This window comes from Hydractinia symbiolongicarpus, chromosome 5, assembly GCF_029227915.1.
Source record: "Hydractinia symbiolongicarpus strain clone_291-10 chromosome 5, HSymV2.1, whole genome shotgun sequence".
Lineage (NCBI taxonomy): Eukaryota > Metazoa > Cnidaria > Hydrozoa > Anthoathecata > Hydractiniidae > Hydractinia > Hydractinia symbiolongicarpus.
In genome coordinates, this window is record NC_079879.1 from 17,494,278 (window position 1) to 17,517,862 (window position 23,585).

Genomic DNA, 23,585 nt, shown 5'->3' on the forward strand with positions numbered 1-23,585 from the left:
ACTGTCGTCACAATTATGCTTCTTGGTTGGCTTACATTACTAAGTGATCTTCACAGCACTACATTATAACTTAAAAAGGATAAATCATTAAAGAATTTCCAATTACTTTCAGCACCAGCCCCACTTGTTTTAAATAGCTTTTTGCTTGTTCTTTTGAAAGCAGTAATAAAATCTCAGCTCGTTTCTGTATGCAGCCTTTTAAGATCTTACCTCGTAGCTGCATCTTTGTACAACATTTTCTCTATCAAAACACACAGACTCTTTACATCAACTTTTAGTATGTTCTCTCTACGAACTTTTCATCGCTGTTAAATGTCAAATCACATTTAATCCTGCCCAAAAAAACTGAACGAAATATAAAAAACATCAGCTTACACAACAGTTTGAAGCTAACATTAGCTACAGTAGCTAAGACACCCAGTAAAATATAGTTAAGGCGTGAGTATAGGAAATTTTTTACAGTGATTGAATAGGAAAAAATCTGATCTTTCTAATGGTGCAAAAATATTTTTAAAAAAATGTATTTAAGTTAGAGTAGTAAAAATTGTCATAAATCCGTTTTTACTGTGTGATAAGATCAAATATTTGTTCACACATAATCATCTTGGGTATTAATTTTTACTACTCAAGGTTATAATGATAGCGGCCTCCAAGAGAAAAACGATTTTTGTATGTAGTTGAAAGATTCTTTTTGAAGTTTTTCTATAACTTTTCCATAAGAATATACTTTTCAAAGTCATCAGGTTTTTTGTGATTTATTTTCTACAATTTGTTTTTGTTTTACCCATACTCGACTGTGTGTAATTGCGGATGTGAGCAAACACGTGAGGCATAAAAAGATGTTAAAAAAACCTGTTAGCTAACAGTCGTTACCATAGTGACCAATTATTTATGCAGAAGTCTAAGAATTCTGTAATAAACATTAAACCTCGTTTTCACAGCGTTCATTTTTTAAAAGAGAAAACCATAAAGGCTCTGGGGTGGAGAGCACCCCTAGCGCGGAAAGGAATGTTTGATCTAAAGACGATCTTTTTTTATTTTGTGAGTTCGAGTAGAAGGCGAGTTATGATGAGTTTTCTGACGATCAGAGGTTAAAAATTTTGGAAAAACATGTAATACTAAATATCTCCAAAAGTAAAAAATGTTAAGAAAAATTTTAAAAATCTTTTTTAAATTAATGTTTTGTGATCCCAAAAAAGCAAACAGCAAACATGAGAACCTAGTAGTTTTGTAAAGGGGATGTCATTTGTAGGAGAGGGGTCGTTTTTTATTCCTGTCTATTAAACCTTCAAACTCTATTTTTTCTTGATAATTTTTTATACCATTATATAGGAAATCATACAAGCTTTCTAAAAATATATACATTGAAGTATCAACATAACGTTTTGGTGAATTAATAGCATTTTAAAATACCACACCTTTTTTTTATACTCATGCCTTAAACTGGAGAGACTTAGCTAGGTATATAGAAAGCTATTTATGCTTAGTAAAACGTATAGAAGAGAAACAATAATGATGGAAAAATTATAACATTGCAGTGAGTTCAACAAATCAAAGTTTTCTGTTTGATCCCAAATTTCTTTGTTAGCTACAGCTAATAACTTAATGTAGCATTTTAAATTTTGTGTGCCACATAAAAACGTAACATGTAGCTCCAGGGTACATAAAAACTAGACTCTTCAAAATATCAAAGTTCTTGCTGTTTCTGAATTCAAATACTGTATAAATTCCAACCCACTTCAAACTCTAGCCTTTACACTTCTACTTCTGACTTTACTTTATTACTTCTAGCTCCACTCGCCACTTCCGAAGTAATTTCTCGTAGCTTATAACTTCACCTTACTACTTCTGCTTCTAACCTAAATAATTATACTTTTTTTCTTTAACTTTTCTTGCTTTTACTTTTGCACTTTTTTTCAGACAAATGGCTGTTGCCCTGTTCAAAAGTCAGTCATTAAAATTGTGTCAGCAAATCAAATTGAGTTGTTTTAATCACGTGATGTAAATAAAGTAAACACACAGTCTTATTTCTGACAAAATGGATATACCTTGTTTGGTGCCAATTTTTCGGACTTCAAAGAAAAATGAGCATAAGGAGATGTATATGTTTAAAAAATTTTCTAACTTCAGCAAAGTCCCTTCCAAAGTACAAATATTTTTTAAAGAAATTTGTATAAACACTGATCAAGAAAATGTATAGAATCATGTACTTTTGACGAATGGTTGAAGAATTATTGGGTTTTAAGTTATTTTGATGATGTCATTAATTTCCTAATTTGTCCTGTTTTTGGTCCCAGGTGATCCCTAGTTGCCCACACGGGAGATGATGTCAGTTATTTCCTGCCATTTCCAAGATATATAAAGCCTTAAACACACTGGCTTCACTATTCTTATTTAATGATGTCAGTCTAAATGCATTGACGATGTCGTGCCGTATTGTCTAGGCAGTTACAAATAAGACACTTTTTTAGGTGACTTTAAAGAAAATCTTCTCTACTTCAATGGGAAATAAACACATCTACTATGCCTGCCACAGACCCTTTATCTATATAATAATACGCCAGTTCTGTGTCTCTGTAACAGGCAAAGTGGATATGTTCATTTTCCTTTGATCTTACCAAAGTTTTTTTTGAAGTAACCGAAAAATGCATGTCTAATATGTTAAATTTTCTGATGCTACGACTTTAACGTCAATGGGATATTGACGTTAAAGTAGTGATAAATTAATTAACCTAGAACCAATTTGGGTAATTTCCCCAAATCCGTTTCGGAATGGACAGATTGATGACGTCATCAAAACCTTAAAACCCTAATATCTGTGCAACCGTTTGTCAAAAGTACATGATCCAATACATTTTCTTGATCAGAGTTTCAAGATCTATACGATGAAGGCAACAGGTATACAAATTTCCAAAAAAAAATTTATTTAGGTTTTAACGGGCCATTGTCTCATTAACCGCTCATCAAAAGCACATTATCATATACATTTTCTTGATCAGCAGTTTAAGCTTTCCACGATAGGGGCAACATGAAAAAAGATTCTTTTCACGTCAACAAAATTCAAATGACGCTTCTTTTCCACTGTTATTCTGCCTCAGTGGATTTTCCACGGGCTATATCAACTAGTCTATATAATAATACGCCAGTTCCGTCTGTCTGTGACTTTTGCAAAGTGGATTATATTCTTCACTATTTTCTTTGATAAAGTCTTTAAAACATCGCCCATAAAATTGTTCTGTAATTTACCAAACTTCAACGTTAAAAATATATTAACGTCAAAGGAATGTATATTAAATTAATGAAGCCATTACAGTGCAGCTAAAACTTTGAGGCCAAATAACTCGGAAACGAGGTGGTGACATCAATGATTTTTCACCGCGTGGGTAACTAGGGACCACCTAGGACCAATTTGGGTAAGTTCCCCAAACCTGGGTCCCCAAATCCGTTTCGGAATGGACGGGTTGATGACATCATCAAAAAACCTTCAAACCTTAATATCTCTGCAACCCTTTGTCAAAAGTACATAATCCAATACATTTTCTTGATCACCATTTCAAGATCTCTACGATGAAGGCAACAGGTATACAAATTTCTAAAAAAAAGTTTTTTGGGGTTTGACTGGCCATTGCTGACATCAGCAAAATTTTGAAACCCTTATAGCTCATTAACCACTCATCAAAAGCACATGATCATATACATTTTCTTGATCAGCAGTTTAAGCTCTACACAATAGAGGCAATGTGGAAACAAAGTTCAAATTTTTTTTTGTGGATGGGTTGCTGATGTCATCAAAATTTTTATTCTGCCTCAGTGGATTTTTCCATGGGCTTTATCGACTAGTCTCTATAATAATACGGAGCTTCTGTCTATTTGTCTGTGAATTTTGCAAACACGATATTTTTTACCACCTGAATGCTCGAGTTTTTCGAGTTTTTTTCTTTGTTTAAATTCCTCTCGCAACCGTTAGAAACCATGTGGTAGAAAATAAGCAATATGATTCGTTTAAATTCGTACTTTCAAACCGGACGGCATTCGAATAAAAAGTTCCCTTGGCGTAAAAACAAACAAACAAAAATTTCTCGACAAAGTTCTCAATAGAGGGCAAACTAAAGAAGCGGTTAAAAATGTCTCGTTTTTGACGATCCCTTAGTCATAAAAACGTGCAGATATTAAAAGTCAAAGTGGAGAAGTAAAGTGGATTAAAAAATCATATAATTTGGAACAGGGTTACCATTGACACACAAAAAACAACAAAAGAACGGTCCCTCTACGTGGCACTCTATCAAAAAATTTCTCCAAAGGTACAAAGGCAAAATAGAAATTCTTTCTCTCACCTAAATACTTTTCCTGAAGCTGTCTTAGTAGAAATATTGCTTCTTTAGTGCCACGCCCTGGAACAAAACCAAATTGCATCTTATCTATATCAATCACTCTTTCAATAACTTTCGTTACTTATCAACCAACTTCAACCCTCTATAGTTACCTCTTTCTAATGACTCGACTGCCAGTCACTTGGGATAACACCATCCTTTATAATCTGATTAGCAAGACTTGTAATAAGCTCAACTCTAGTATGTTCAGGCGCTTTAACCATCTCTGCAACAACACCTGATAATTCTGTAGCCTTGCCAGTCTTTATTTTCCTAATAGCCTCCACTACTCGTTCTGTCTGATCTGCACAGCTGGCGTGTGAAGCAAGCTTTTTCTCCTCCTCTGTGCTACTCAAGACACCTTCATTGTTACGTATACACTTCCCACCTCTAACATTTCTATTAGTTTTCTTCATTTGCTCTGCTATCTTGAACACCTCGTTGCACTGATTTTTCTTCCTTAACACATCTGCAAATCTGTTTCTCTGCTTTTGATTTTGCCTTATACAAGGCTGTACGAGCAAGACGCTTAGCTTCTAAGTAAATATTCTTACTGCCACCTGACTTCCACTCTTTCCAAAGTTTCCTCTTTTTCTTTATACACTGGTCAACGTCATCATTCCACCACCAGGTCTGTCTATGTCTAGCTGGTCCTTTCGTCTACCCACAGGTATCATCAGAAGCTTCTGAAAGACAATTCGTCAAAGTAGTCCAAATACTTTCCACATCTTCACTATCACATTGAGCATTGTGGGCCAACTGCTGAACTTGTGCACTAAATTGTCTTACTACAATCTCTTCTTTCAGCTTCCAGACTTTACGAAAAGGCCTATACTTTGCCTTGGCTTCTTTTACAGTCTTCAAGATGATATCACAAACCAGCAACCTATGCTGGGAAACACTCTCCCCCCAATAAAACTTTAACACCCTTCACCACTTTCTTGTCTGACTTCCTAACCAGAAAGTAATCTACCTGTGTCTGACAACCACTCGACTCATATGTTGCTCTGTCTCATATTGAATGATGTGTTGCAAACCACCATGTCCGTTGCCATTCCAAACTCAAGCAATTTCTCCCATTCCTTTTTTCTGCTCCTTAATCCGTTGTCTCAATGCACACTTTTATAAACTTTAGATGACTTCCCAACATGACTATTAAGTCACCGGCCACCACGACAAGTTCACTGTCTCCAAACCATTACGTGACTGCTATTTACTCATCATAAAACTTATTTTTATCCTTCTCATTAAGTCCACACTGTGGAGCATAAACTGAGATAAAAGTGACAATTCTATTGCCTACACACACAGACAGGCAGGCAGACAGATAGCTTCGATAAATCTCATTGAAGCTCCTCTCCACCTGACTTCCTAAACACAGCACATATCAAGAGACCTACATTCTAACATCTCAACTACCTCACCTGCTCTACCTCTTAGTATACCAACATTTACACTAGCAAGCCTCAATTGTGATGTAATAGTTTGGTAACAATCTGACGATGATCACACCTGACACCTGTTCTACCTTGCGCGACACCTTCACTCCTTAGATTTCCAGTCCTGTTTACGCAGTTTGTCTGATCAACTGTCTTCACGGCCATTAGTAAAGAGTTTTGGCATTGTTTTACAGCTTCATGCCCTTTTAACGCCAACCATTTACAGACCGGACTGGGTGGTTTTTGAAAGTGGCACCATCACCATGTGGCTTTCATGGGACTTTGATAATCGCCCCTTTAACCTAAGGTGTGGTGGAGGACGTTCAACTCCTTCCTTGTTTCTCAAAAGAGACCCCTCACTGTAAATGCACTTAAAACTTTCAGGCCAAATAACTTAGAAACAAGGTGGTGACGTCGGTCATTTTTCACCGCGTGGGTAATTAGGGACTACCTTGGACCAAATTGGGTGAGTTTCCCAAACCCGGGTTCCCGAATTCGTGTCAGAATGGGCAAGTTTATGACATATGTCATCAAAAAACCTTTGAACCACAATATTTCCGTAACGGTTTGTCAAAAGTGCATGATCCTATACATTTTCTTGATCAGCATTTCAAGATCTATACAATGAAGCCAACGGACTTACGAATTCCTAAAGAAATCTTTTTTGTACTTTTGGGGAATTGCTGACGTCAGCAAAATTTTTAAACCTTTATATCTCCTCAACCGTTCGTCAAAAGCACATGATCCTATACATTTTCTTCATCAAATCTTCCAGCTCTAAACAATTATCTGGATGGGTCATTGCTGACGTCATCAAAATTTAAATGTTGGTTTTTTTCCATTGTTATCCCGCCTATGTTTTTTTTCCACAGGCTTTATTAACTAATATTATTATATAAGATTATATATGTGTAGCTAGTCTTAACAACATATACATAAAACACAATCTGTCTCAATAAGGCTAGCTGTATATAAGGGATACTTTAGCTAGACAGGCTTCATTTTCTCAAAAACAGATAAGAATGCCCGTGAGAAGTGATGTATGGAAGCTAGTTAGACTCTGGTATAGCTAGCTAAAGATTGTGTCAGGGTAAATCTTTAGCTTTTAACTAAACTTTTATACAACACTGTAAACAACAATCCATAGTTACATTTATAGAATATAATTCGCTTGAACAACTTCAAAATTGTTTGTGCTCACATCTTTGTGCAGCATTTTGAGTAATTAAACACACAGATCAGTTACGCACCTGAAGTTGCTTTAATATATGCAAAATTTGTAAGCAATTATGCTAGCTTTGTTGTATGTAAACAAACCGGAAAACGAAAGTATAAGACATATTTCCCTTCTCTTTACGCAAAGTTTATTTCACTGACTACTTTGATTTATGTGCACCTACATTTTTGCGTGAATAGGATATTTCTTAATGTAGTAAAACTCATAGCTGTGAACATTTATTTTTGGAATATGTTCAGTAAGCAAGTAGCTGCATTGACTCTCTGCATTTTTTAAAAATACAATTACCTTTTTTATATTTGAAAACTAGCTAGCCTATTTATTAACACAACAGTAAAAGAGGAGATTAAGTATTTAAAATCTTACCTGTAAATTCTTTCTTCACGCTTAACTGTGTTTTGTGATTTTCTTTATCTGTCAAGGACTTTAAAAACAATTTTTTTGTTTGTTTTTACACCAAAGAAACTTTCTATTTGAATGCCGTCCCGTTTGAAAGTACGAATTTGAGCGATGATGTTGCGTATTTTCCATCACGTCATGTAAAAACAAAACAAAAAAGCTTGAAACACATGAAAAACTTAGCCTTTAGGTGGTAAAAAACATCGTCCTTGCAAAAGTCACAGACAGACAGACAAACGGAAGCTTCATATTATTATATAGATTATGTATCCCGGCTTTAACAGAATGATGCAAGAAATATAGTGTTTTTTCTTGTTAACACAATGCATAGAATCTGCAATTTTAGCATGTCATTTTATCAAAATAAAATGTTAAATGCATGGTTGGCATAAATAAAAATGTCTTAAAAAAAATAAAAATGATCTTACCTTCTAGGCTGAAGTTCCTGGTCCACCAGCCTATCAAAGAATAATCAGCAAACCAAAAGAGTTCTCCCAAGCAGTTAAACCCTTTCAATGTGGTTTAACAAGATTTCCAAAGTTAAAACACGAAACTATGCCTGGGTAAGTAATATAACATGACTGATTTAAGTTATCTTGTGGTTGTCTTGTTAGTTTTTAGTCTTTTTTGGTCCCTTTTATCCATTGATTTCTAACTATCTTACTCACTCTGTGAATAAATCTGAATATCACTAATATGCGATGTCATGCTTATTATTTTATTCCCTGTTTGAAGCTAGCTCATGGTGTTTGCCAGACCTTCACAACCTTCAAATCAGACTAGGTTACCTTAAAACCTTCAATATCCATTATTCACTAGAAAAAAAAACCTGAAATACAAATATTTCCAAAAACATTTTTATCCAGTGGTGACAAAGCAGTGCCTTGAAGCAAGGTGTTGCTTTATCACCTTTATAAATAATTAACTTCCAATAGGTTTAAATGTTTCAGGAGTTTTTCATTACTTTTTTAAATACGTAGCTATTGTTCTTGTGTCTGTTTGGAGTTAGAGCGAAAATTATACTAATTATACTATTATAAACCTTAAAAAACAATCCAAAGATGACACAAAACCAATTGAAACCTTGAAATTGTCAAAAAGGTTTCGGAGACACACTGTTGCTGATTCTAATTTAATTTGTTTATAAACTGAAAAAGTTATAATAGAGAGCCAAATTCGGAGGAAATTAATCTTCAATTCATAATTAATCTTCAAATCAAGACCAGCTTCAATATGACATAACAAATAACAGAATTTAAAGGAGTACAAGGTGGCATAATCACACCTGATATAATTCGTGTAACTTCACTTTTTATTAGCGTTTAAGTTTCTTTTCTCTAATTTGTGGTGCCGTTTTTTCCTATTCAGACCTGGTACATATGAACATGGAGTTGGAAGAAACAGAAAAGTTCAATTTCATGGATCATTTGGTGGCCCTCAAACATTACGAGCGTCCATCAAAACTATTTGTATTGATGACGAAATTAAAACTGTGAGTGTTTTTTTGTTGTTCTAAACAAATTTAATAAAAGTTAAAATATCCATAACATGATCTAAAAATCAGGATGGGTATGTCTAAAGCCCATGACATGTGCTTAAAAATTAAGCATTTTCAAACCCTTATCATAGGAAAAAGTAGGCTAATCAAACTTTCGTTAAGCATTCTTTTTTTAATTTTTTTTTTTACTTTTGTTTCTATTTTTTTTATTGCGAAGAACCTGTGAGAAATTATAAGGACAACAGTCTTTAAGTTGAATCGTTTTTCCTTAGTCAGAATCACTAGATTCAAAACCCTTATACCCTGTTATTCAAGTTCTTTTAACCCAGGTGTTTTCTTTAGTTTTACACTAAAAAAATACAAAACAAATCTCAGGACTTTTCAGATGAATCATAAATGTTGGCGTATAAATCCATCCACATATAAGCACACCCGCAAATTAGCTCACTCCTTTCACTTATTGTTTCCTGCATTTGTTGATCTGCTTACCTTTGTTCTAAATCAATTTTTACGCTCCGTTTTCTGGTAGACCCGTTTTTCTCTTTGCCTTAATAATTTCTTCTTTATTTAATTTCTCCATCTTCTTCGCCAAAGTCCGTGTAAAATGTTAACATTAATCAGTACTATTAGGATATTTTTGTTTTTCTGCAAAGCTCGTAGTTCTCGTTGTTGATGATTCACGAAATGAAATGTACTCTTTCGAAAAAAAAACTTATATTGTTATTGTTTTGCAATGAAACTAAGACATTGAAAAACTCGGATCGACATAATTTTTATCACATGAAATGCGGCGTATTAATGATATTATTATCATTATATCTAATGTTTAATATCTTGTTTTACTCGATCTTTACAGTGTTTCGCATGTTCGATTCCACCTGTTGGTGACTTCTACATCAACAACAAAAAAAATACGCTTTGTCGATTGTGTTATAAAGATTTGGAGCAGTCAGAAAAAGACCAAAGGTATGGCCGTGAAAATTTATGAAACAACCACTTTGTCTGAAAAGACTAAATATACACCATAGCAAAATAATATCCTTATTTAATCTTGTATTTAAAATAAATAACTTATTCACTGTTAGCGTTTGTGTGGTAAACTTCCTAAAATGGCATTAAAAAAGTTTAAAAAACTCCAAACGTATGTTATTATATACAGGCAACTCTTTTATTCAATCCTGTTTAAGAATGTCTTGTGCCTAAGATGTTGAATTTATAAAATAAGGGGATTCATGTGTTTTTAGATTACTAAGCAAGTTCATTAAAGTTCGTGATTGCGCGGATATTCATTCTCATCAAGAAACCAATGCCAAACTGCGAGTAAGTGTATACTCATGAATATTTTTGACTTGTTTACCCACTTGTTTACCTATTAGACTTGTTCACCCGCCATGCTTGTTTACCCACCAGACATTTTTCCCTACCAGACTTGTTTATTCTGTTTCTACACCAGCTTTATCAATAAGTCGGGACTTTATAGCATTATATCAATGTTTGGTACTGTTAGAAAGCTTGTTTCATTGTAGGTTTTGGGCAAAAATAGTTCCCATTGTTGAAGAATAGTGTTTTTCATAAATTTTTCAACATTTTGACTATAATCGAATGATACTAAAACTAGCAACAAGAATTAATGATAACGATTCACATCCTGTATTCAGTAGACTCGACATTACAAGGTATTATGTAATATAAAAACAATAGCTGACTTTGATTCATCATGGATGATTAGAAATGTACAATTGAAGGAAAAACGTTAATTATTTGCATTTTTGTTGTAAAAAAAGTCGATTATCTACCACTTTGGAATGCTTAAAAAAGAATGAAGCAAAGGTACACTGAATAATAGAAATTTGCTACTCTAAATATTTTCGTAAGTAAGTTAGATTTTGTCATCGCTGAGTATTTATGCATAATTGAGAACAGCTTAATAAGCTCATATTTTTTTTATTTTTTTTTTTTGTATCTCAATCAAAAATATCAAATAGCATGTGGTACTATTCTTTTCCGAGTCCAAATTCGTGTACCACATTGCTTACAAGAATTCGCCTTACAGTTGCATCGTATACGTTTAAGTAAGTAAGTAAGTATTTTATTTATTTGTCCTAATAGACTGGAGACCATTCCGATAGGATAATACCTAATAGGTAGGAATGACCACCAAACCAAGTTACAACTTTGAAAAATTAACAAACTTTATGTACTCATAAATAATGATCGATATATGCAACAATAAAAGGATTAAATGTAAAAACTATTATATGATGAAAAAAATAAAACTTGACCAGATACTTTAGATGACCCAACAATAGCGTAGACATATTAACTTCTAAAAACTGTTGAAGAAGTTTCCAGGGGATGATGGATTGATACTGGTAGAATTATTCCCAAATGTGACTGTTCTCACTCTAAGTAAACGTATCGAGCCCGGATTAGCACGATTGTTTGGACGATTGCAAGCATTAAATGTAATTATAAAATTATTTAATAGAGTAAAAGGTAGTTTGTTATTAATTAACTTATGAAGAAAAATAATATTGCACATCTTGACATAATCAAAAAAAGAAAGAATTTTAAGATCCAGAAACAGAGGAGCAGAATGAGAATTAAAGTCGGAAAAGGTTATTATGCGCATAGCTCTTTTTTCTCCTCGCTTGGTCATTTCATTTGACAATTGTAATGATGCAGGTACCCATCGAACAGAAACTTTTCCTTCATTGACCATTTGTTGAATAGCTGCTATATCGATTCTAAGACGTTTTTCTGACACCAGAGTAGTAGCATGAATATTTTCATACAAAGATTTATTATCAATATAAGCTGTTATGGGAATACAATTCTCATTTGTTCTCTGTGAAACAAAAGCTGTGACATTAAACAGCCTATGTAGTATGCATTATCAATACCATTAACTAAGGATAAGGCTTCAGCAGCAATGGTACTCTTAACAACCCTCTTGATCTTCTTTGAAAACCAAGAAATTGGGAAACATTTCCCATCCTCTGCAACGACAATCACTATAGTACCGCCAGCACTGGAGACGCCATCTGGTAAGTTTGCATATGACGCATCTGAAAAGACTACCAACTTCCACAATTCATACTTTGGCATATTTGGAAAGATTAAGCACACATTGTTAGTGGCTTTCATTTTCTTTATAACCTTGTTAGCCACCAAAAGATGCTCTACTCTTGCGTTTTTAATGGAAACACTTAATTCCAGCACATCGAAAGCCAAATCTGGGTGAGTTTGAGTAGCTATCCAGTTCAATTGTCCTATTGCAGATCTAAGTTCATGTAATTCGTCATCATTGAGTTCATCACGCTTTCTAGTGGATCGTTTGTTTGAAATCTGTATTTACTGAATGCATTCAACATACTGCTTTTGATCCATAGTTATATTTCCACCATCTTGAGAAATGTTTATCCCAATGTATTTAAAGTTGGTCTCTTCTATCTTACCAACCTTATAGGTCTTAATCAACTGTGACATAATAGATGCTTCAAAAATTTTATTTCCTGCAAGTACAAAATCATCTACATGCATTATAAAGATGCCACAAAGATTGTTATCTGTATCTTTCCAGTAGAAAAGTGCTTTATCTACTGTGGACTGCTCTGCCTTCAGCTTTAATAAGGTCTGACGTACACTGAAATACCAATTTCTTGGAGCATCGTTTAAGCCATAAACGACTTTAACAAGCTTCCATGTGAATCCATCTGGAACATTTGCTTCTTTGGGTGGTGTAACATAAACATCACGATCAATAGTGTGACCTTGCAGAAATGCAGACTTTACATCTAATGCCACACAATTCCAATTCTTGCAGGCTGCTATTCCAAAAAACATACGAAGAGTGTCTTTAGCTGCAGTTGGTGAGTCACGTTGCAGTTTGTGCTCTTCCTCAAATCCTCTAACAACAAGACGTGCCTTAACAACTTTAGAGGAATCCACTTCTTTTTCAGTGATAATCCATCTTGTTGATATCTTACTTTGTTTATCATCCGGAACCTGTCGAACAACATTAAACAATTTCCAGTTGTCTAATTCCTTCTGTTTTGCTTTGACTGCCTCTAAAGTATCATGTACGTGTTCTGGAAGAATAACTACATTGACACTTTCAACTTTTTTGCTGAAAACCATTCTGGTACATCTTTTATTTTCAGTTCAACATGGTCGTTAACTTTAGGAAAATCATGCTCTTTTCGAACAGACACCTGTTGTTCTCCTTCCAAATTCATTTCTGCTTCTGGTACATCTAAAACATTTTCCTCATGTTCACTTCTGTTACGTTGTTCTTGTTGCACAGGTGTAGCATTTGACTCTTCAACCTCTAAATCAATCACTACTTCTGATTGATGATCACCTACATCTTTGTTCTCTTTAAGATCTGTAATGTCAAGTTTGTTCTGATTAGAGCCAGAAAATTCTTGACCCACTTTAACTAATCGACAAGGTGGGACTCTGACATACACACTGCCTTGCCGAACAAAAACAACCTTGCCGTCTTGACCAATAACTTTAGCAGGACCCCTCCACTTTGGTGAATCATCACGTTTATAGTAGACTTTCTCTCCAGTGTAATACTGTGTGTTAGTACTTCGAATCTGATGACGCAAAGCTATTCTAACTCTTTCTGAAGCTTCAGCTTCAATAAATGCTTTACGTGCATTATGAAGGGCATTAATATGCTTTGCAAACACATGTGATACGGTTACACCCTCTAAAGCTGGTGGATTTGCATTAAACACTGATGGCAAATTCGGATTCCGTCCGAAAACTAATTGATAGGAACTATAACCAGAATTCATATGCAAGGTATTCTTGGCATTAAGTGCCCAGACCAAACCAACTTCCAACGATAATTTTGGTTTTTCATCAAGAATCTTTCTCAAACAATCATCTACAATTGCATGGTTCCGTTCACACAATCCATTTTGCCATGGACTACAAGCTGCTGTGTTTAAAACTTCAATATTTAGGTTATCACACATATCCCGGTACTCTTCATTAGCAAATTCTCCTCCATTGTCTGCTAATAAGTGTCCAGGAACACCAAATCCATTGCCAATCCACAACTGCATGGTTTTGTCAATAATAACAGAAGGTAATTTGCTTCGAATTACTGTAGCTAAAGTGAATCGAGTAGCTGCATCAATGAGATAAAACAACCATATTTTGCTTTTTGCCCATTCTTTAAGATCCATTACAACACACTGATTGAAATCAGTAGCTAATAGCAGTGAGACCACTGGTCTAGGTGGTGTCCGTTTAAACTTCTTGCATGTTTCACAGTCGTGTTCAATTTGATCCAGGATTCTCTTACAGTCTTCATCATATAGTTTTGCATCAACCAACAAACTTGCTAACCGTTTTGCAGTGGGATGTCCAAATTGCTTGTGCAATTTTACAACTTTCTTTTCTTTTTCTTTAAACGACTCATTTATCAATATTGAGTTGGATAAACAGACTTCATCCTCTACTACCACTGTTAACATCAATTTATTTACTGAGATAGATAAACCCCCAGTCGTGCAACACAATTATAAACTAATCTAAAATATAACAGTAGTAAACATTGTAAATATCTTAAACAAGTACTGGGATGTAGTTTTTTACCATGCATTTTAAGCTTCACTTCAAAATCAAGATACTTACGTTTATGCCTAAAAATAATATATTCTGTTTTAGTAGAATTTAATGAAATTTTATTTTCGTTTAGCCAATTAGATAAACATTTCAAATCAATGTTAATTTTTTTGGATAATGATTTAAGGAACTTGTTGCAGTATAAAAGTTTAGTATCATCAGCATCATTTTTAAATGTTGCAATAAAATATCATTTCTAAATTTTGCTTTGCAAGAGTGACCAGGGCATTTCAATATTGTCATCAACAGTTACTATCTGTACGACATTCCATTACATATAACCATACATTAACCATTACCAAATACATTTCAAAAATTCCATAAATTTTCAAATTCATCCACACTCTTTCACTAACATATGTTGTGTTAATCTAAAAAGGACATGGTTGTGGATGAGATTTTTTTTATCAAATAGATTTCAAAAGAGCTTTATTCAATATTTTTGTATGGAATTTTTTTAAATCCTTTTGTTGATACATATTTTTAAATGCTAGAAATAAAGATTCGTTGTGTAAGTTAGCTTAATATAGTTTATTATATCGCTTTATTTAATCTAATTGATCTTCTTGCACGGAAAGAGAACCAACACGTGAATGACATTTTTGAAAAAGATATGTTACTGATGTTGAACAGATGGAGATTAGATTTAAATTAAAATAGGTGTTACCCCATGGAAACACCCACAAGTATTTTTGACCATCGTACATTTCCTTATTTTAAAAAACAAACGTGAAAAATTTTGATTTCAAGTTCACATTATTTCATGAAAAAGAAGGTGAAATAACACAAATTAAACATGTTTCCACTGTGAACTAACATAAAGTAAGAAATTATGTTAAAAAATTAATTTATGTTATTTCACGTTAGTCACAAGTGGTGATTAATCTTTAATAATGTATAGAAACTAGCTAACAGTTAGATCAATCACAATAAAACGACATAATGACATTGAGCAAAAGTTTCTTTAAATGGGATAATAGTTTCTTTAAATGGGATAATTTCCATATTTACCATGTTACACTTAACAAATCACAAAAGGTTTTGCCCATGCCCAAAACCTACACAGGGAGGCTTTTAGTACGTTAATCTAAATGAAATAAGCTTTCCAATGGTACCAAACATGCTTGGTTAGAATTTATTTTAGATATACATACTTTTTCATCTATATCGATGACTCAATGATTTTTTTCTTGCTACGCTTTTACAGAGAGCTTTTACTTTACAGAGTGTAAATAATATCTTGGCGTTATTGAATAATAGACATTTTCTGCAAGTTATTTGGATATTGGTGCAATAAAAAATTGTAGGTTAATTTTTCTTTTGTAGTACATGCGTGCAATTATATAAAAAAAGACTTTTATAACAGATGATAACCCTGTCTTAAAGTATGCTATCTCTAACTTGCGTAATGGTACCTACGAGACCTTTACCAAATGGGGACGGTGAAGTAAAAAAAGCAAGGAAGGTTTTTTAGGTAAATCAAGTGTATAAATTATCTCATAAAGCAAAGTAGACAACTGGAAGATTAATTAAGCTTGGTAAAAGTTGTAAACAAAGAATTAGCGATGACCATGGTATCACTGAGAAAAATGGGATAAGGATGAACAGAAGGTGAGTCTGGAAGACAACACAAAAGAGAAAGAAAAACAGGGAATATGTCATTGGTATGCTAAAAACGGCAAGTGCATTTGTGGTTTTTAGTGCAAATTTAGACATGCGGAAAGTAGAGAAATAACAAATAACAATTAAAGAAAATCATTGTAGTTGGTTTATGAAAGGAAGGTGTAGTTTTGGAGAAAGATGTAGATACCAACACAGAATATGTAAATTTGAAGAAAGATGCAGGTTTGATAAAAAGTGTAATTATAAACGTCGGCTAAAAAAAGAATAAAAGTATTTAAAGAAGACTGGAAATAAAAAAATGCAAGAAACAAAGGTGAGAGAGAAACAGAAAAGGAAACAACTCAAACAGAAGACCAAAAAGAGCATATTGAGAAAATGAAAAAAATTAACAGCAAGATAGATTTTTCTGGTCGAAACTTGAATGTTTTAATAAGCACAATTCAACAGCAAGAGAGGCAGTCTCATTACATTGCTCAAAATCCTTACTACCCAAGTCAATTACAAAATTACGTAAACTACCAAATGCAAAAACATTAGGAAGTAGCCCAAACAGCAAATCAACTATGAAGAAACGAAGTTCAATGAAAATCGAAAACAAAGTGATAGAATGTAAAATAATGTATAGTAATATCAGAGGATTAAACAAATGTATTAAAAAAAAAATGTATGTGAGGAGTAGCCGTTTATCATTGGAATAGTAGAAAGCCACTTAAATAAGAACGGGAAAAATGGAACATAACTCAGAAATATTGTGGTGGAATGTGCAAGATACACAGGAAATGAAGAGTTAGTATGGGTTGTACAACAATGGAAAAGTTATTATTTGTGTAGGACTAATTTACGCACCTCAACAATCACGTACAAAGAAAAATCAACTAAAAAAAAAGTATAAGAGATTATTGGAACAAATAGGGATTGCAGAAAAAAAACTATCAAAAATAATTTATACTGGGTAATTTTAATTGTAACGTTGGTAATGCAATTGATGTAATTGTAACAATATCAGGACGAATGTTAATCGAACTAACAAGGGAGTTTAATAGGATCAAACAAATGTCAAGGAGTGTGGATAAGAAATGATATGAAGTCAGTGATCGAATACATGATTGTAAAGAAAGAAGATTTAAGTGCGATAGAGTATGTGGCAATAGATTAAAAGAGAAACTATGGTTTATATAGAGAAGCAAAGAAGAATGAAGTCATGACAAAGGTATATTCAGACGGTTTAAGTGGTAGTAGATACACCAGCAGGTGCCACTGATAAATTTATGTTGGAAACATAGTAAGGCAGGGAACAATATACGGGCCAAGGATTTGTCTTGTATCGATTAACACAATCAACACGATAGAAGTATAATATGCTATGTTTTTACGTAACCTATAAATAGGCCGCCACATATTTGTAGACGATATAATGCGTGCAGAAAGTAAAAGGAAAGTGGAATCAACGATATGAAATATGAGAATGCTGGAGGACCTGAAAGAACCTACATTTAATGTGCAAAAAACGAAGTATATGGTAATTGACGGGAGAGGACAGAAAAAAGAAGAGGATATAAAAGAAGAAATAAATAATAGAAAATTGACAGAACAGAAGAATATGGTGACTTTAGTACGCAAATAGAACAACCAAAAGGAAAGGTCGGTCGGATGGTAAACACAATGCTATACTAAAAGAATGTTGACAGAATTGGTCCAAAAGCCTGCAATATTGTATTGTACTGAAGCATAGACCAACTGTAAAAAGAAGGAAATAGATGAGCTGGAAAAGAAAAAAGGTGCACTAGAAATGAAGAAAAGTAACCAAATCTTGGAGTACTAATAGAGACTGGATACTGGACAAAAACAGTTGATTGAAGAAAGAAAATAATTGCTATTGCAAGAAATAGTAACAGATGAAAACAGATTGATAAGGAGATAATAGAGGAGAACTTGAGGAGTAACTAACAGGAGACGTGGATAATGGAAGTAATGGATAAAATGGAAGAACAAAATTATATAATGGATATAATGGAAGAAGATAATTAAGGAAAGGATGGTAAATGTATTATCCAGTAAAATAGAAAAAGCTACCAAGCAAAAAAAAGAAACTAAGATTTATATTGGGCGATGAATATGAAAGGAAGAAGTTTGTTGAGGAATAAACAACAGTCGAAACAAACTATAACCTCTTATAATAATACATAGACTGTGTCTGTTTGTAACAGGCAAAGTGGATATCGTCATTTTCCTTTGATGTCGCCGAAAAACTTAAGTCTAATATGTTAAATTTTCTGACTTTACGGCGCGACGTCAATAACACTACTTTAACGTCAATAGCCTACATTAAATTAATGAAGCCATTGCAGTGCACCAAAACTAAGAGGCCAAATAACTTGGAAACGAGTTGGTGACGTCAATGTTTTTTCACCGCGTGGGTAACTAGGGACCACCTGGGACCAATTTGGTAATTTTCCAAACCTGGGTCCCCAAATCCGTTTCAGAATGATCGTGTTTATGTAGTCATCAAAAAACCTTTAAACCACAATATTTCCGTAACCGTTGGTCAAAAGTACATGATCCTATATCTTTTCTTAATTAGCATTTCAAGAGCTATAACATGAAGGCAACGGGTATACAAATTTCGAAAAAATGATTTTTTGTACTTTTATTTGGGACTTTACTGACATCAGCAAAATTGTTAAACCCGTAAATCTCATTAACCATTCATCAAAAGCACGTGATTACATACATTTTCTTGATCAGCGCTTTAAGGTCTACACAATAAAAGCAACGTAAAAACAAGGTTCTAATTTTTTTTGCAGATGGGTTGCTGACGTCATCAAAATTCATATGACGCTTATTTTTCAATTTTATCCTGCTTCAGTGGATTTTTCCACGGGCTTTATCGACTAGTCTTATATAATGATACGGAGTGTATGTGACGGTCATAGTGGATATCGTCATTTTCCTTTGATGTCACCGAAATTTTCTTTGAAGTCGCCGAAAAAAGTATGTATCAAATGTTAAATTCTATGACGTTACGGCGCGACGTCAATAACAGTACTTTAAAGTCAATATCCTATATTAAATTAATGAAGCCATTACAGTGCACTTAAAATTTTAAAGACAAATAACTTGGAAACGAGGTAGTGACGTCAATGATTTTTCACCGCGTGGGTAACTAGGGACCACGTAGGACCAATTTGGGTAAGTTTCCCAAACCTAGGTACCCAAATCTGTTTCGGAATGAACGGGTTGATGACGTCATCAAAAATCATTTTAACCACCATATCTCCGTAACCGTTTGTCAAACGTACATGATCCTATACATTTTCTTAATCAGCGTTTAAAGACCTGTACGTTGAAGGCAACAGGTATACAATTTTCTCAAAAATAATTTTGTGTGTTTTCGCGGGTCTTTGGTGACGTCAGCAAAATTTTGAAACCCTTATATCTCATTAACCGCTCATCAAAAGCACATGATCATATACATTTTCTTGATCAGCGTTTTAAGCTCTGCACAGTACAGGCAACGAACGAACTAAATTTCGCCAAAAATTTTTTTAATTGCACTGCTGACGTCAGCAAAAAATCTAAAACCACCTATTTTTCCATTGTCCTTCTGCCTAAGTGGATTTCTCCACGGGCCTTATCGACTAGTCTATATAATAATACACCAGTTCTGTCTGTCTGTGACTTTTGCAAAGTGGATTATATTCTTTACAATTTTCTTTAAGAATTTCTATAAAACATCGTCTATAAAATTGTTCTGTAATTTACCAAACTGTAACGTTAAATAAAATTGACGTCAAAGGCAAGTTAATTAAGATTAGTGAAGCCATTACAGTGCATTTAAAACTTTGAGGCCAAATAACTTGGAAACGAGGTGGTGACGTCAATGATTTTTCACCGCGTGGGTAACTAGGGACCCCCTGGGACCAATTTGGGTAAGTTTCCCAAACCTAGGTACCAATTCTGTTTCGGAATGACGTCATCAAAAATCATTTTAACCACCATATCTCCGTAACCGTTTGTCAAAAGTACATGATCCTATACATTTTCTTGATCAGAGTTTAAAGACCTATACGTTGAAGGCAACAGGTATACAAATTTCTAAAAAATAATTTTGTGTGTTTTCCCGGGTCTTTGCTGACGTCAGCAAAATTTTTAAACCCTTATATCTCGTTTAAGCTTTACACAATAGAGGCAACGTGAGAAGAAGGTTCTAATTATTTTTTTTGTGGTTGGGTTGCTGACGTCATCAAAACATCTAAAACAATCTATTTTCCATTGTCCTTCTGACTAATTGGATTTCTCCACGGGCCTTATCGACTAGTGACTAAATATGTTGGAAGTGTCAGGGAACTACGGCAGAGAGCAAGAGAACTGTGTATTGTATTGAAACGAAAAAAAGACACGACGGAACGAGCATTGCTAAACCAATAGGACGACATAAATGTGATGGGACAAATAGTGGAATACGTAAAAAGAGTAATGGAGGTTAGGGTTATAGGGACATATATTAGATTAACGTCTTTTGAAGTATCACCCTCCCCTCAATCCCACTTCAGCTTTAAGTGCTCATTTCTGTGATTCTCAGTGTGCGTTTTTACCTACTCCTACAAAGTGTTTAATGCATTAACACCATACATCAACATAAATAATTTATATATTGATTATATTATTGTTCTATTGTTCATGATATGTGTGCTTACAGGCAACTGCCTGTTGAGGCGCTTACAACGCTCCACAAATCCAGTTGTGCTGATCGTCCAAACAGATGATTTAGCTTTTTTGAAGCTATTTTGCACTATTAAGAAAAATCCTAAATCCGCCTCTGACCCACCAAAACTGTTTTACCATCAGACTTGTTTATTCTGTGTATTCACACGTCTAACTAGTCTCGTTTTCATTTTGTTTTTCTTATCATTTTTAAAGTCTTAACCTCTTACTGTTACATAATTATTTTATAGCATTATTTTCTTTTTTTTTAGTTAAAATCGGATAAAGATATAAAGAAATTGAAACAAAGAGAAGCCTATTTAAGTTTATATTATGAATGAAAAAATCTCACGTGTATATTTTTAGTAGCGTACTTTTATAATGATTATCTAATTTTATTTTTTCTTAAGAAAATTTATGTCACAAACACCGTTCTGTGTTTAAATCTCCAAAGATAACCATGTAGAGCTTGGATTAGGTAGTTCAACATAGCTCATAACAGGGGTCCAGGATATCTTCCAGTCGCGAGTTAAGTAGGTTGCGAGTTGCGAGTTGCAAGTTGCAAGTTGCAAGTTGCCGATTTAGTGAGTTAAAAATTTGTAGAGTGTCCAGTTATTTTTCCAGAAAAGTCTGCTAAATCGCGGACTAGGTAATTTACTACATCCAGCAAATGTTAAAAAGGAAATACAAAAATTTTGATTAGAATAACTTAATTATTTAATTATTTACACACTAACGAACTTGGCATTCGCCTAATAAGAAAATTTGACGCACAACGCGCTTTCTTCAATCTTTACAAATGGGGTTCCGTGTTTACTTCGCCGTAAGTTTTGTTGTTATCTCCTGAGTGCTTTGCCGAGTCTGGACATTTTTGCCGAGTGTTACGGTACCGATTTGACATTTTGTCCTGTTTAATATACAGCCATACACTATAGGATTTCATCCGGTTTCGTTTAATCTGGTAAACTCGGTGCACTCGACGATAGAGGAGTGCTTTTTGCCGACTTTTGCTAAATTTACTGCAGTTTTCTATAACCCAATGCCAGTCACATTTACCACGCTCATTGTTTTTTACCGCCGTTGACCGTAACATCTGACATTCTTGGGAAAAAAAGCTGGCCATGGCATCCCAAAGTCACATTAATACAGTTATCTTAAGATAACTGCAGGTGTCTAAAAGATAACTGCATTAATGTTATTTTTGAATCCCATAGCTGGTTCTTTAGCTTCTTACCGTTCATTATGACGTCAGCTATAGACAAGGAGGATAGCTACGTGCTTGTTTATAGTGCAGTGTGACCATCAAGTCAAGATTTATCAGGTAAGAACCTTTTTTGCCAGATTAAAATGAAAAACGTGTGCTACACGTGTAGCACACGTTTTAACCTCTGATGCATTTAGGAAATATATATATTTTTATCCTTAAGAACTACTAGAAGAATTACTGTTTTAGAATTTTTAATTTTCTTCAAAAACGTTTTGTCGCCCTGTTTTTAAATGCCTAAATTCTGAAACTTAAAAACTATAAAATTACCTGTTGTGCTAATGTCAGACAGGTCTAAAAACACTGCATAGTAAATTTTAAATCAATATCTTTCAATTTATCTGAGTTATTTTACTTTTTTACTGCTACGAAATGGAATTGAGAAAGTGCATTTATGGCTAAATTCTTGTTTTTTATTTTTTAAAAATGTTAGCTGCTCCAATGAGATACAAAACAATAGCATTCACGGTAGCTAGCAATGGCAATTCTCCTGAAAATTCAAGCACATTTAACAAAATCTCAGTACTATAGCTTCCTTTGGCTTTGAGTGATAAAATAAATATGTATATATCAGTTGATGAAAATATTAAAGGGTATTTTTATCTTTTATATAACTTTTGCTTTAAATGTCATTTTGATTTCTCTTTTTCGTACCTCTTTCAAATTGACGCCTAATTCAAGTATTTTAAGCACCAGTTAGCCTGTGTTGAAATGGTATTCTCGTTTCTTTTTGAGAATTTTCCACTATCAGCATTTTTCAACAACTGTAAGAGAGTTATTTTTGAAACTGTACATGCTAAAACATTCAAATGGTATTTATTATTGAGGAGCTAACGAGTTGAACTACTTCGTTATTTATTTTGGGCATATCGGAAAAGTGGGACGCAGGACGCGGGACCCTGTTGAGTCCGGACTCGGGACCTTGGAAAATGCATATTTTAAGAGTTTCGCGGGACTGTGTATCGAATGTGTAAAATCAGGACCGTTTGGATGGAAAATATGATAAGTCGATGGTAGTCATTCCCAATGTGTGTGTTATATACACGTTTGAACAAAGAATGAACAGAAATTCTAAAAAAAGATGTAAAATAAAAATAAAGATCATACACAAGGCGTAAAAATATAAACACGTTGAACAAAGAATGAAACAGAAACTGTAAAAAAGAATATTAAAAATTGTAAAAACTAAGAAAGGTAAAATCGAAATCATACACAAAGCGTTGTCTCGTTTTACGCACCATCAAAAAATGTGTCATGAATCACATTTTTTGTTAATATCACACTGGCAAACGGTGTTAGGGTTTTTATACACTTAAAGTTCTTCATCTTGTGAACAAAATAGTGTAAAGTATATGTATAAAAGTATAACAAAAGAGTTTAAAGTATCAATCTAAAAATTTCTAAA

At 33.8% G+C, this 23,585-nt stretch overlaps 1 protein-coding gene across 2 annotated transcripts in view; it reads left to right on the forward strand.

Annotated features, from left to right (window-relative positions):
* Positions 1-21,347, forward strand: part of LOC130645036 (protein pitchfork-like) — a 54,534-nt gene extending 33,187 nt beyond the window's left edge. The window contains exons 4-8 of one of the 2 annotated variants that reach the window (XM_057450881.1): positions 7,881-8,008; positions 8,814-8,937; positions 9,800-9,909; positions 10,188-10,263; positions 21,189-21,347. In XM_057450881.1, the coding sequence (XP_057306864.1) occupies positions 7,881-8,008; positions 8,814-8,937; positions 9,800-9,909; positions 10,188-10,263; positions 21,189-21,257 (507 nt within the window). In that variant the 3' untranslated portion in view covers positions 21,258-21,347. Of the gene's footprint in view, positions 1-7,880; positions 8,009-8,813; positions 8,938-9,799; positions 9,910-10,187; positions 10,264-15,915; positions 20,107-21,188 lie in introns of those variants that run through there. The other variant, XM_057450882.1, reaches the window with a different exon arrangement.
* Positions 21,348-23,585: the final 2,238 nt, after the last annotated feature.